Below are 12,816 nucleotides of genomic sequence, written 5' to 3' on the forward strand. Positions count from 1 at the left end.
CATTTTTTGGACACATTTCACAAGGTGCTTAACCAGTTGAGTGATGTCACACCCTCAAACCTTAATTGTAGGTAGTTCAATGTCCATTTTATATTTCCATAACAAACGAAAGTCTTTTGATATCCCATGTAGCGACTACATGTTGACTGAGGTTAGCCCTCACGTCCCTCTCCCCTACCTTTTCCATAAACATTAAAGCTCTAGTACCAAACATTACAATTTTTTCCTAGCAAACTAAGCACATAAATCATTTTGCAATTTACAAGAATTTAATAGAAAACACGTAACAATTTTATCTGAATTCCACGTAATTGTTGTGCATGCATTTTAATGGTTCGATAATCACTCCGATTTAAAATAGGGCTAATTTGAAAAACCTGAGAGAATTCGCGATAGGTCTGTAACGATATTGTTTTGAAAATAGAACAGCGCTTTATTCACGGAGATGATCTCAGAAGATACAACATTGCAGTCATGGAGAAAGAATTGAAAACCCTAAATAAAACGTGCCCTTCATTTCCGACAAATATGAAGGGCACAATGCAGACTCCCAGAATCGAAACAGCAATTGAACCGTACAATGAAATGCGAGAGAAGAAGATCAATCAGAGCATGAGAAAAGCAACCATGGCAGTCCCTGCAAGGGCAAAGCCGGAAATGCCGTTGACGATGGCGGCGTTTTGCGTGGAGGGGGAATCAGTGGGGGAACCTGAGGTGCGAGTAGTGGATGGAACAAGGGCGCTGCTGGAGGGAACTTTGGCTGCGGCGGGGGCGCCTTCAGAAGGAGTCATGGCGGTTGTGGTAGGGGCACCGTCAGAAGGGGTTGGGGAGGACGGAATGGTAGGTGCCTTCGCCGTTGCCGGTGCTGTGGCTGGTGCCGTTGCCGGTGCCGTGGCTAGGGCCGCAAGAGTGTCGATCTCCAATTTCATACCGCCCGTGCAGTGGCCCGCTGAACCGCAAATGAAGTAACGCTTCCCCGGCGTCGTTAAGTTTACCACGGTGTTTCCGTCTGTTGCTGACGAAATGGAGTTGGCAGTGGAGCACGAATCGTACCCCGCTTTGTTCACCTCGTCTAGGGTATGAAGGCTCGTGTACTTGAACACTGCAGGGGACGAAAACAATCAGGGCGTTAATCCAGGGCATCATGGTGGATTTCTCTGGTAGGGTTTGTTTGCATTGCAAGAGCTTACAGGTTTGAAATGTTAAGATCCAATATCTATTTAATTTCTGTTTCTGATAATATCTAACTACAATAAATTTCTATGCTATGACTGTTTAAATTGCTAAGAGCTTACAGATTTGGTTTGTTAAGAGCAAATACCTGTTTAATTTGTCTGTCGGAATATTTATATTATAATTGTTTAAATTATGAGGTCGTACAGATTTGGTATGGTTAGATCAACGATCTATTTAATATCCGTCTGAGGGAGTCACTAATTTAGGGTAATATAGTAAATTTCTCTATTATAATTGTTTAAGTTGTAAGAGCTTACAAATTTCGTGTGTTTGGATCAATAATTTGTTTAAATTGTACGAGCTTACAGATTTGGTGGGTTTGGATCAACAATCTGTCTAATTTCTCTGTGAGAACAGCTAATATAATCTCAGAGTCATAATTGTTTAAATTGCAAGAGCTTACATATTTGGTATGTTATAATTGTTTAAATTGTAAGAATTATAGATTTGGTGTGTTATAATTGTCTAAATAGCAAGAACTTTCAGACTTGATGTGTTTAGATCAATCTATTTAATTTTTTTGTGGGAATAACTAATGCAGGGCATTATAGTAAATTTTTGTCTTTAAATTGGAAGAACTTACAGATTTGGTATTGGTATGTTTAGATAAATATTTGTTTTTTAATGGAAATTATAAGTGAAACTTTTTAAACAAATAATTTGATATCAGTCAACCGTGATTTATAATTTTTATTCCAAATTTAAAAAAGAAATGTGAATGGTCAAAAAGTGCACCTTGACCTCAAGTATCTAAATGAGACAATCTGAAGTAAACATGAAAACATCTAACTTGTATAATGTACAGAATATTGTAATATATTAACTTAATTTTTCAATAATTTAATTGACTTACATGCTCATTATAAATGATTTTGTTGATTTTCTAATCTATTGTACACACTTCTCAAAACGCGATGTGGGTGGTTAAGACGTGCATCCTAAGAAGCTAAATCAATCAGAGTCAAAACAAATATGGGAACTATAAAAACAATGATCAGACCTATGAAATGGTAAACATCTATTGCAGTTCCATTAACATTTTTTTCCAATATTTTGGTTGATTTTCATGTCTGTTATGCACAACTTTGCTGATTTCAGTTCTCAGTTTGCCCCTAGGGCAGAACAGTGCATTCTAAGAGTGTAAATGGGACCGGGTCTCGAACAAACATGAGAAACACAAAAGCAAAGATCAACCCATGCAATGCTAACAGCTAGTGCGGTCTACAACAGAATTAAAAATGCATTAACATAATTTTTCAATAATTTTGCTGATTTTCCTTCCTAAATTAAAACATGCATTAACATAATTTTTCAATAATTTTGCTGATTTTCCTTCCTAAGGTGCATAATATTGTTGATTTTCATGCATGATTTTGCTGATTATCGTGCCTATCATATATCACAATAAAAAAGAGTGGATAGTAAGAAAGTTTATCTTAAGAGTCTAAATGAAATATAGTCTGAAATAAACTCAAAAAAACATAAGAATAAAGATCAAACTCACACAAAATGGCAAGCAAGTAGTGCAGTCCCAACAGTCCCAACAGAATTAAGAATGCATTAATGTAATTTATAAAAAACTTTGCTGAATTTCATTTCCATTGTACATACTTCACAAAAGAAGAGACCAATAGTGAAAAGGTGCATTGTGAGAGTCTGAATGAAACAGTTTCAAATATAAGCAACATAATAACAAAGATCAAACCCACACAATACTAAATAACTAGTACACTCCCAACAGAATTAACAATGCATTATTATAGTTTCTCAATAATTTTACTGATTTATCCATACTTCAAAAAATTAAAAAGAGTAGAAATTGCACCCGGAGAGACTAAATGAGAACATAAAAACAAAGAACACATCCACAGAATACTAAACAATGAACAATGAGTTAGTCCCAACCTAATTTAACAATGTACGAACGTAATTTTTCAATACTTTCAATTGCTTTTCATGTTAATTGTCCGTAATTATACGGATTTTCACGTTCAGAGTACATATTAAAAGATAAAAGGCAACTGTTAAAAAACATAACCTGACATTCTACACGCAACACAATCTGATACAAACGAGAGAAACATAAAAACAAAGATTAAATCCACACAATGCCAAACAGCTAATACAGTCTCAACAGAATTTAATAATGCATAACACGACCTCCATAATTTTGCTGGTTCTCACTTTCACTCTGGATAATTTTGCTGATTTTGTATAACCATTTTGACGGGCAATGAAAATGTCCGAGCTTTAAACTTACCGAGAGCGTCTCCAACTTTGAATTGTTTATCGGAGACCCATGTCTTGAAATCTGTTGAAGCTTCCCATCCTTGGCTGCCTCCGACATTATATTGCGCTGCCCATGAATGTTGAATAAACAAGGCTGCTACAATGGCGACTCCCACCAGTGTCATCCTCGCCATGATCTTCCCACTTTTGATGATAACTTATAATCTCAGGAGGATGTTTGTCTCCTTGGATAAATAACAGAAGATGGCTCATATATAATTTGGGGCAAGAACTGAATTCAATTCATTGCCAGATCATATTGTTAAATAAAAATATGAGTAGATAGAAAAGTTTTTGGAATAGGTAGTGAAGGACAGAAGGCAGAATCTCGCAGACATAACTGCTTCAAGGATCATGCTTTGTTTATATTGGTAGGGATTTTATATTATTATTGGCATGTGAATGTTGTTTGTTTTGTTTGTGCATTGTATTGTTTTTGGGGTGGACTTTGTTCGAGGCCACCTACTGCTTTCTTTTTCTTTTCTGGTTTGGTACATATTCCCATGCCAGAATAGTTTTGCATTGCATGACAATACATTAATGTTTAATGTTTGGCAATGATGTATATTATGGTACATTGTACTGACACAATGCTAAAGATGGTTGACCAAAGGCCACGCCATTACGTTAGCATGATATAGGGTGGCATTTATCACTTGACAGGGAAAAAGGAAAGTTGAGATTGCCTTATATGCCTGCACATGGGCAGGACATCAAATTTTAAGGCATCTCTTTATCTTGGAGGTTTATATTATTGTGAAGTACACGTTTTCGTTGTTTTGTATTTGTTTTGGCCTTCTTTTGAGTGTACAATTTTAGTGTTTAACTTGTTTTATTTTTTTAATATTGTAGTAAGTTGGTTTTGATATTTTAGTTTTGAGATTGATTCAGTTATTTTTAAAAATTTTTTTTGTTAATTTTTTTTTTTTTTTTTTGGGTTAATTGCAGTCTTTGGATTTAATTATTTATGTAGTCATGTATAACTTTTATTATTTTGTATTTTAACATCTTTGGAGTTGCAATTTCTTATTGTATTCATTATTTGTTAATTTGCATATTAATTTGTTTGAAGTAAATATTTAGAGTTGTGTATTTAACAGTTATTGTAATGAAGGAGAAGCATATAGGCGAGGTATTTCAAGAAGTAAAATAATTTAAACTTGTATTAGTTCTTCACAAATGTTTTTCACAACACTACCTCATTTTAGGCATCTTACAAATAATTACAAATAAATTTCGTAGGCACTTTTAATATTATAATAAAATAAGGGGTCTAATTAGGGTGCCAAAATTTTCTTAATAGATATTTAAAGGTGTTCTATTGTAAAATAAAGCAAATCTATAGATAAATGAAAGTAGATGAAGGGATACCATGTTATGCCTATTTAGTGGTCACAAAGGGAACAAAGAGATAACAAATCTTTGAGAGAAATGAAAAAGAATATCCAATATATACCCAAAATGAGAGATACTTATAATGAATATGAACTTACAAGCATAAGATTGTACATAGGATGTTAATCCTTATGTAACACAATAAATATATGTAAGAGAATACAAGATCATATGGCATATTGGGTGGCTTGAACAAGAAAATAATAGAAAAAGAAATCATTAGGCCTTCCAAAGTGGTTTTAATTTATACTAGACCTATGATTTCAAGCAAACACAAAATTGCACTCAAGATGCTATTCCTTATGTAACACAATGTATGCAAGAAAATATGTCATATAAAAGGAAATCAAGTCAACAAAAGGAGAAAGGATTCTACCATATAGATAGGAAAAGGAAATATGGCCCTTTCCCCCCAAGAAAGGAGATGGGGAAATGTCTATTATGTTGCTCACAAGGTGGGACAATGAGACCACAAAGGACAAGCCAACATTGTCACATAGTGAGGAGCAGGATAAGAGGGATGTAGATGTATCTAGTAGAGTGATCATGAAAAATCTATCATTTATCATAATAATTCATGTGAATTATACTATAAGCGAGGAATTTTTTATGTTGCATGTAATGCCTTGTTTGTGAAACCAAGAGAAATAACCTAACATGATTCAATGTTTATTGAACTTAAAAAAAAAGGTTTAAACAACACAAGATAACTTTCAAAATTGATGAAAGATCAACCTCATAGCTCCAAAAAAATCATTTGCATGCAAACATGTGTCACAAAAGAGAGAAATGAAATGCTACGAAGGCTAAAATTGCTAGATCCATATATGAGACATTCTTGATAAGCGAAAAAAAAGTTTGTTAATATCAAACCTGAATTAATCTCAATTATAAAGAGATCAATCTTTATATAAGGAGATCAAAACCCTAACAGGTAAAATCTAAGTTGCATGATAATAATTAATAAAAGAATTAATTATTATATGTCTAAAGTTTAGCTTAAGTAAATTAGAGATAATAAGTGACTTAATTAAATCAATATGATTTAATTAATAAGAAAATACTTTAGCTACCAATAATCACCTGCATGCAAACACCTGACACATAAAGAGAAGCAAAAAGTTACAGAGGTTGAAATTGTTAGATCCATAGATGAGACATTTTTGATGAGCCAAAAAAAGAGATTGCTAATATCAAAATTGAATTAATTTCAATTACAAAGAGATCAATCCTTATAAAAGGAGATAAAAACCCTAACAGGCATAACCTAGGTTGCATGATAATAATTAATAAAAGAATTAATTATTATATGCCTAAAGTTTAGCTTAAATAAATTAGAGATAACAAGTGACTGTGATTTAATTAATAAGAAAATACTTTATTACTCTTACACCCCCTTTTAAGATAAACTTAAGGAGTAGCTAAAAATTTAGAAACTACTGCTGAAAGTAAATTTGGGTCCCGACAATAAGACCTGATGAGGTACCCAAGTGCTAGCAAATCTCTGAAAAGAGGAGAAATAGAGGAAACCATATGGAAAAAACTCTACTCCAAAAAGAGATGGAAAGAATGTTCCGAAAGATAGGAACAAAATGATGATAATGAAGAACACAAGTGAAGCATGAAGCTACAAACATTGCCAAATTGCTAATCTGAAGAATCTCCACTGTATAAAACATGATCATGTAGAGAAGACTAAGTTTGAAAAGATGATCAATCGAAGATGGAAGGTATTTTTATGGCCTCCAAAAATGGGAAAGAAAGAATGTCTATATGGTAAATGATCCATCTCAGCGAAATGCACAAGTGTCCAACCACTACAATTGCTTAGTGCATAGGATCAAATACTAAATAAATAGCTCACTCCATCAAACCAAGAAAGAAATAGAACCAACGTGACCCCCCTATAATGTTGACAGGTAAGACATGAATACTCAAACTGAATGCAATATCTCTTGTAGAAAGAAGAACCAGGAACATTGAGAGTGCAAAAGAAATACAAACACCTACAATGGCACATGTCATCGACACATAATGAAGCTAATGTCGTGGAAGGAGCACTCACTTGACAAAGGAAGATGACGAATATGGCCAATATGAAACCCCCCAATGCACTTTATAATGTAGTGTGAGTACAACAAAACACAAGGATGTGCAAGATCCTAAAATGCAATAGTGACACTTTATCTCTATGCATTTGCAAAAATACTACAAAAGGGTGTCAACAAAGATCAAAAGAGATAAAAGGCTGATACAATAGATAATATAACCCATGAAAAATCACTTGAAACAAAAAAATCAATCCTCGGACCTAAAACAACTAAGATATCCATCAGAATGCAGAAAAAACAAACAACTACATAGGATGTGCTTGGAGCAAAATCTAGAAAATTGAATGTCTCAAAATATGTCTCTTGGAGTGCAAAATTTTACTTCTGACTTTGATAGCCAAAACATACCACCAAATAGCATAAAAAATTCAAATAAACCACACTGTCATGACAAGCTCAGAATCATCTTTCCAGTGCTCCTTTTGGATTGAAAAACGAAGTTCAGATGAGTAGGTTATGACTAAAATATCACATTTAGGTCAAAAAAGCACTAGAAAAGGGAAAAAATTTGCTGCCTCAAGCTCTGTGCCAAAATGTCTCAAAAATTGTACCAAACAACACCAGAAATTACTTCAGGAAGCGTGCCACTTCTATACCAAAGTTGTCTCAATTTGTGTGACCAAAAAATATCAATTTGCATACCAAAAATCACAAAATCATTTCCTCAAAAAATATGTAAAATCTAGAAAATTGCCATCTCAAGAAATACCCAAAATCTAGAGTTTTGAATAAAAATGTCAATTTGCATGCCAAAAATCTAAAAATTGTCACTTTGGAAATGTGTCCAATTTAGGAGCAAATTTTTTGGCCTCAAATTTCAACTGTGTCCAAATTGGACAAATTTTATATGAAAATAGGGGTTTTTGGGCACTTTGAGACAATGTCCATTGGGCTCAAAGTGTATCGAAAAATGGTGACCCCCTAGATTCAATACAAATTTTTTTGAAAAATGAAACCCTCTGAACAAAAAACTCAAATATGAAAGCCAAGACAAACTTCTCAAAAATAGGACAAGGGTATGAAGATCTAGAGCTCTAATACCATGTTGAAGTTAATGAAAGATCAACTCTGCAGCTCCTAAGAATCACTAGCATGGATATACCTGTCACAGAAGAGAGAAGCAAAAAGTTATGGAGGCTGAAATTGCTAGATCCATAGATGAGACATTCTTGATGAGCCAAAAAAAGAGATTGGTAATATCAAAACTGAATTAATCTCAATTACAAAGAGATCAATCCTTATAAAAAGAGATCAAAACCCTAATAGGTAAAACCTAGGTTGCATGATAATAATTAATAAAAGAACTAATTATTCTATGCCTAAAGTCTAGTTTAAGTAAATTAGAGATAATAAGTGACTTAATAATTAAATCAATATGATTTAATTAATAAGAAAATACTATATTACTCTTACAATAACAATGCAGAAACAACATACACATACACATCAAGTACACATAAGCAATTAAAAATACAATTTTCCATTCCTAAAGGGTTCCTTTATGTTGAGTCGTGTTTAAGAAGTTTATAATAATTAGTTGAAATTTTCAGTACATGTTCATGAATCATAAGGAAATAATAGATACATTATCTCATAAGATAAGATAAGATAATGATATTAATGTCCGCAATAAGACCAACAAGGGGTCTAATGGACTGGAAGATACAACAAGGCAGAAAAGCAACAACATGAGCACCAAACGATGTTCGAAAAAGAATGAGCAACAAAAACAAAACAAAACAAAACAAAGAGAGGAATCAAGAATGAATAGATGAGAGAAGGACTAGATATCCTTTCTCAGTACAAAGAAGTCCATCACTGAAGGATAAGACCTAGGGAGACTAGGGGCTTGAGCTCGACTCCAAGTAGCATTGGGAGTAGAATGTCACTACCTGATGAATCCATGGTGTGGTCTAACAAATTTGGTGTGTCCCAATGCAGGTGTATCCGATGGCCACTTCCTGCCCCTGGAGGGTGACAAGAGGGGAAGAAGGAGGTAATGAGCTGATTTGAGGCCTAACTCTGAGGAAACATGAGCTGTGAAGTGTGGTCATAGAGTTGCGAAGTCTCACAGAGGTAGAGGGCTAAACATTATTGGTCGAGGTAGTTGAAGAATGCCGACAGAGATCTGTAGTCTTTGAATAGGCAGTGAAACCTGCTTCTAATCCCATAGTAGATGGGACATCTAAAGATGAAATGGATCTTAGTCTCCATCTCAGTTAGAATACAAATGGATCTCAATCTCCATCTTAGATAGAATACAAAGGCGATAGATCCGGTCGTCTTTGACCAAGTGGTGATTTGTCTGACAACATAGTTTGTGTGAACCCACTTTGAAGGACCCCAAGGAGATCCCACATCAGATGTCATATTGCAAGTTTTTTTATCAAATTCCTCCCCATCATATAAAAAAATCTTTGGTGATAAGTTGTCAGCATAAATGTTGATGGTATCCCTTTGGGGGAGTATCCTAAGCATTGAACAGAATATAACATGATTGACATGTTGCATTTATGACTATGTTTTTCATTGATGACAACATAGTAAGGTTTCTGTGAAGACTGGCAGAGTAGCAGACAGAGATCAAAGTCATACAGACAAAGGTTTGATGTTCTAGTGAAGTGTGGTTATGAGAATGTTCTACATTGGGTCTTGATGACCAAGTTAAGTGTGCATGAATTAAGTTAAAAAAATACAGAATATATACTTGATTTAGAGAGAACACTATAGAGACAGAGTACCTGATAAGTAGTTTATGATGATTGGATTGTATCTCCTAACAGAGATATAATCGTGACATGATAAGTTAGATAGTGACAAAGGATAGTTTGATGATGATATCAATGAGTGTGTGAGTCTAGGTTTCATACATATGAGAATTTGTAAACACTGTGAGCTAATAGTTTTGTGTGATTGCAAAATGATTAATTATCTTAATGTGGTTATATTATAATTAATTGGGAAAGCCTCAAGGCTAACTCAAGGATTTTTTTTAAGGAAAAGGTATAAAGGAAGATAATTTTCCTTTTGGTAAAGAAGTGGATTGTGTGTTGGATGTGAAATGAGATTAAGTAGTGTGAACAAGAACAGGGGATTTGGTAAATGTGAGTAAGCAATCCAAGGTATTATTAGATACAAAGTTGGTGATCTAGTATTGAGATTAGAAGAAGAAGAATAGTCTGGTTGATAGGACAAAGGAAGAGGAAGTAATAGTATAATTCATTTCTATTATTCTGTAAGGAATAATATATAAATCATTTGGATAGTGGGTTCATTGGTATTGCCCCTAAAGTTTTTTGGATAGTGGGTCCATCTATCTTCTACAATTCCTAACAGGGATTCGAAGTCTCCTAATAGGGACTGATATGTATTAAATTTTTTTATCGACTCCTAACAAGTTTCATCCCCTAACAAGGAATATCTATATTAGTACATCATTTTGTGGGTACCATCCCCACCAGGGTCTTCCCTCTGATCAAGGGTTTCCCTAGTTAACATATCTAGTGTTATTGTGTATGAGTATCCTGTTATGGTTGTTGATTATATTGCTCATATGGTTAAGGATTAATAAGGTTGATAATCATTATAATAGTTGGATAATTGATTCCCCCCCCCCTATTAGTTTTATTGGTGGACTTTGCATTCTAACAATTGGTATTAGAGCATTAGGTCATTGAATGGAAAGCTTAATAGCTTTGGGAGATCAATGGTGAGTCACTTTATAATAGAATGTCCTAAATTTGATGGAGTTAACTATGATAGCTGGAAGGAAAAGATGAATGCTCATCTGCTATGCATGGGTCTAGTATATTGGTTTTTGACAAAGAGTGATAAAGATATAGTGAAAGAAGAGAAGCTTGAAGAATATTGTGAAGCAAAAAGAGATTTTTTAATATGCAATATGAGAGCTAGAGAAGCCTTATTGAAAACTCTTCCTGAGAATGAATATAGTTAGGTAAAATCACTAGAGACATCTCATAAATTTTGGAAAGCTTTAAAGTCTACTTTTGAAGGAGATAAGCATGCTAAAAGAATGAGATTACAGAATTGGATATGTTTGTTTCAAGATGCTAAAATGTTCGAAGATGAATTTATGAGAAGCTATATTGGTATGAATTTTGAGATTATTGTAGAAATTAAGTCTTGTGAAGGATCTAAAGAGGAAGATGAGATTTTATGGAAGATTTAAAAAAAATTGACACCATCATTCAAGCAAGTAGCGCAGATGATTGATATTTTGATACCAAGCATTGAGAAGTTGGATAATTAACAAGAGTGGAGATAGATTTTAGAGCCTTAACTGTTTGTCTATGATTATCTAGAAGTGTAAGCACTCATGGAGATTATGCTAGCAGCAGCAGATCTAGATCTGAAGAAGATAGAAATATTAAAGAAGGTATAGCCTTGCTTGTGAGAAAAGAACTTGATGGTAAGGAAATAATTTAATGTTGGACTTGTAATGAATTTGGTCATTATGCATCTAAGTGTCCTAAAAGAGAGAAGACGTATAAAATATATTTCAAGCCTAGAAGACCTAGAGATTATTTGTATGGTAATCAAGATGATATATCTGAGGAAAGAGTTCAGAGTGAGTGATGATGAATTAGGATTTGTGCCTATAAAAAAAGAAAGATCTAAAACTTAAATTAGAGAATAATAATCCCTAGTTTCTCAAGCTGAAAAGATATTTAATTGGATTATAGACAATGGTTGTTCACATTGTATGACTAGTGATATGAACAAGTTTGTTAAATTTAGGAATTATGATGGAGGTATTGTTAGAGTTGGTAACAATACAACCTATCACATCAAAGGGATAGGATCTATTACTCTTTATGGAAAGACTAGTACTAATGATGTTTACTTTGTTGATGGTTTAAAGCATAGCTTGTTGAGTGTTGGATAACTGGTGGATAAAGGTTATAGTTGTAGTTTATAGAGACAACTTGTATCATCAAAGATAAGGATGATAAGCTGATTAGAACAGGTACAAGATCCAGAGGTAACATATTTCAATTGAATCCTATTGAGACGACATATTTGGTTGCAAAGGTGGATAACAATTGGTTATGACATAGAAGGTTTTATCATATAAACTTTGATAACATTGTGAAGGGAAGTAGTACATTTGCAGTCAAATGTTTTCCTAAGATCATGAAGCCTACTAATCTTGTTTGCAAAGAATGTATCATGGCTAAGTAGAAGAAGGTATCATTTCCTAGAAAGAAGTTCAATACCACAGAGAAGATGGAGATTGTTCATACAAATCTGATTGGCCCTACTAGAATGAAAGGATTCTATGGAGAAAGGTACTTTATGATTTTTGTTCATGATTTTACTAGAATATCACGGGTAGCATTTCTTAAAGAAAAATACGAAGCATTTGAGAAGTTCAAGATATCTAAGAATATATTCGAGAATGAATCTGGTGTTAAGATTAAATGTTTGAGATCAGACAGAGGTGGAAAGTTTACTTCTAGAGAGTTTAACATGTTTTGTGAAGAAAATGGAATTAAAAGACAATTATCATCACATAAGACCCCTAAGAAGAATGGTACAGTAGAGAGGAGAAACATATCGGTATCAGATGTAGAAAGAGCAATGATGTTTGAGAATTATGTATCCAAGACATTTTAGAGAGTAGTCAATACAATAGTATACACCATGAACAAAGTGGAGATAAAAAAGGGTACAAATAAGACTCCCTATGAATTATGGTTTGGTCAAACACCTTCAATAAATTTATTCAAAATTTTTGAAGTGTTACATAAAGAGAGATGATGAT

At 33.7% G+C, this 12,816-nt stretch overlaps 1 protein-coding gene across 1 annotated transcript; it reads right to left on the reverse strand.

Annotated features, from left to right (window-relative positions):
* Positions 1-409: 409 nt before the first annotated feature.
* On the reverse strand, positions 410-3,760 carry LOC149553455 (chemocyanin-like). The gene is made up of 2 exons (XM_089788901.1): positions 3,497-3,760; positions 410-1,102 (listed from the first exon to the last, which is right to left on the reverse strand). The coding sequence occupies exons 1-2, from the start codon at positions 3,657-3,659 to the stop codon at positions 606-608; spliced, it is 660 nt and encodes a 219-aa protein (XP_089645027.1). The 5' UTR covers positions 3,660-3,760; the 3' UTR covers positions 410-605.
* Between the last annotated feature and the right edge of the window lie 9,056 nt (positions 3,761-12,816).

This window comes from Cupressus sempervirens, chromosome 6 (genome assembly GCF_028749045.1).
Source record: "Cupressus sempervirens isolate cs-2001-9-10 chromosome 6, ASM2874904v1, whole genome shotgun sequence".
Taxonomy (NCBI): Eukaryota; Viridiplantae; Streptophyta; class Pinopsida; order Cupressales; family Cupressaceae; genus Cupressus; species Cupressus sempervirens.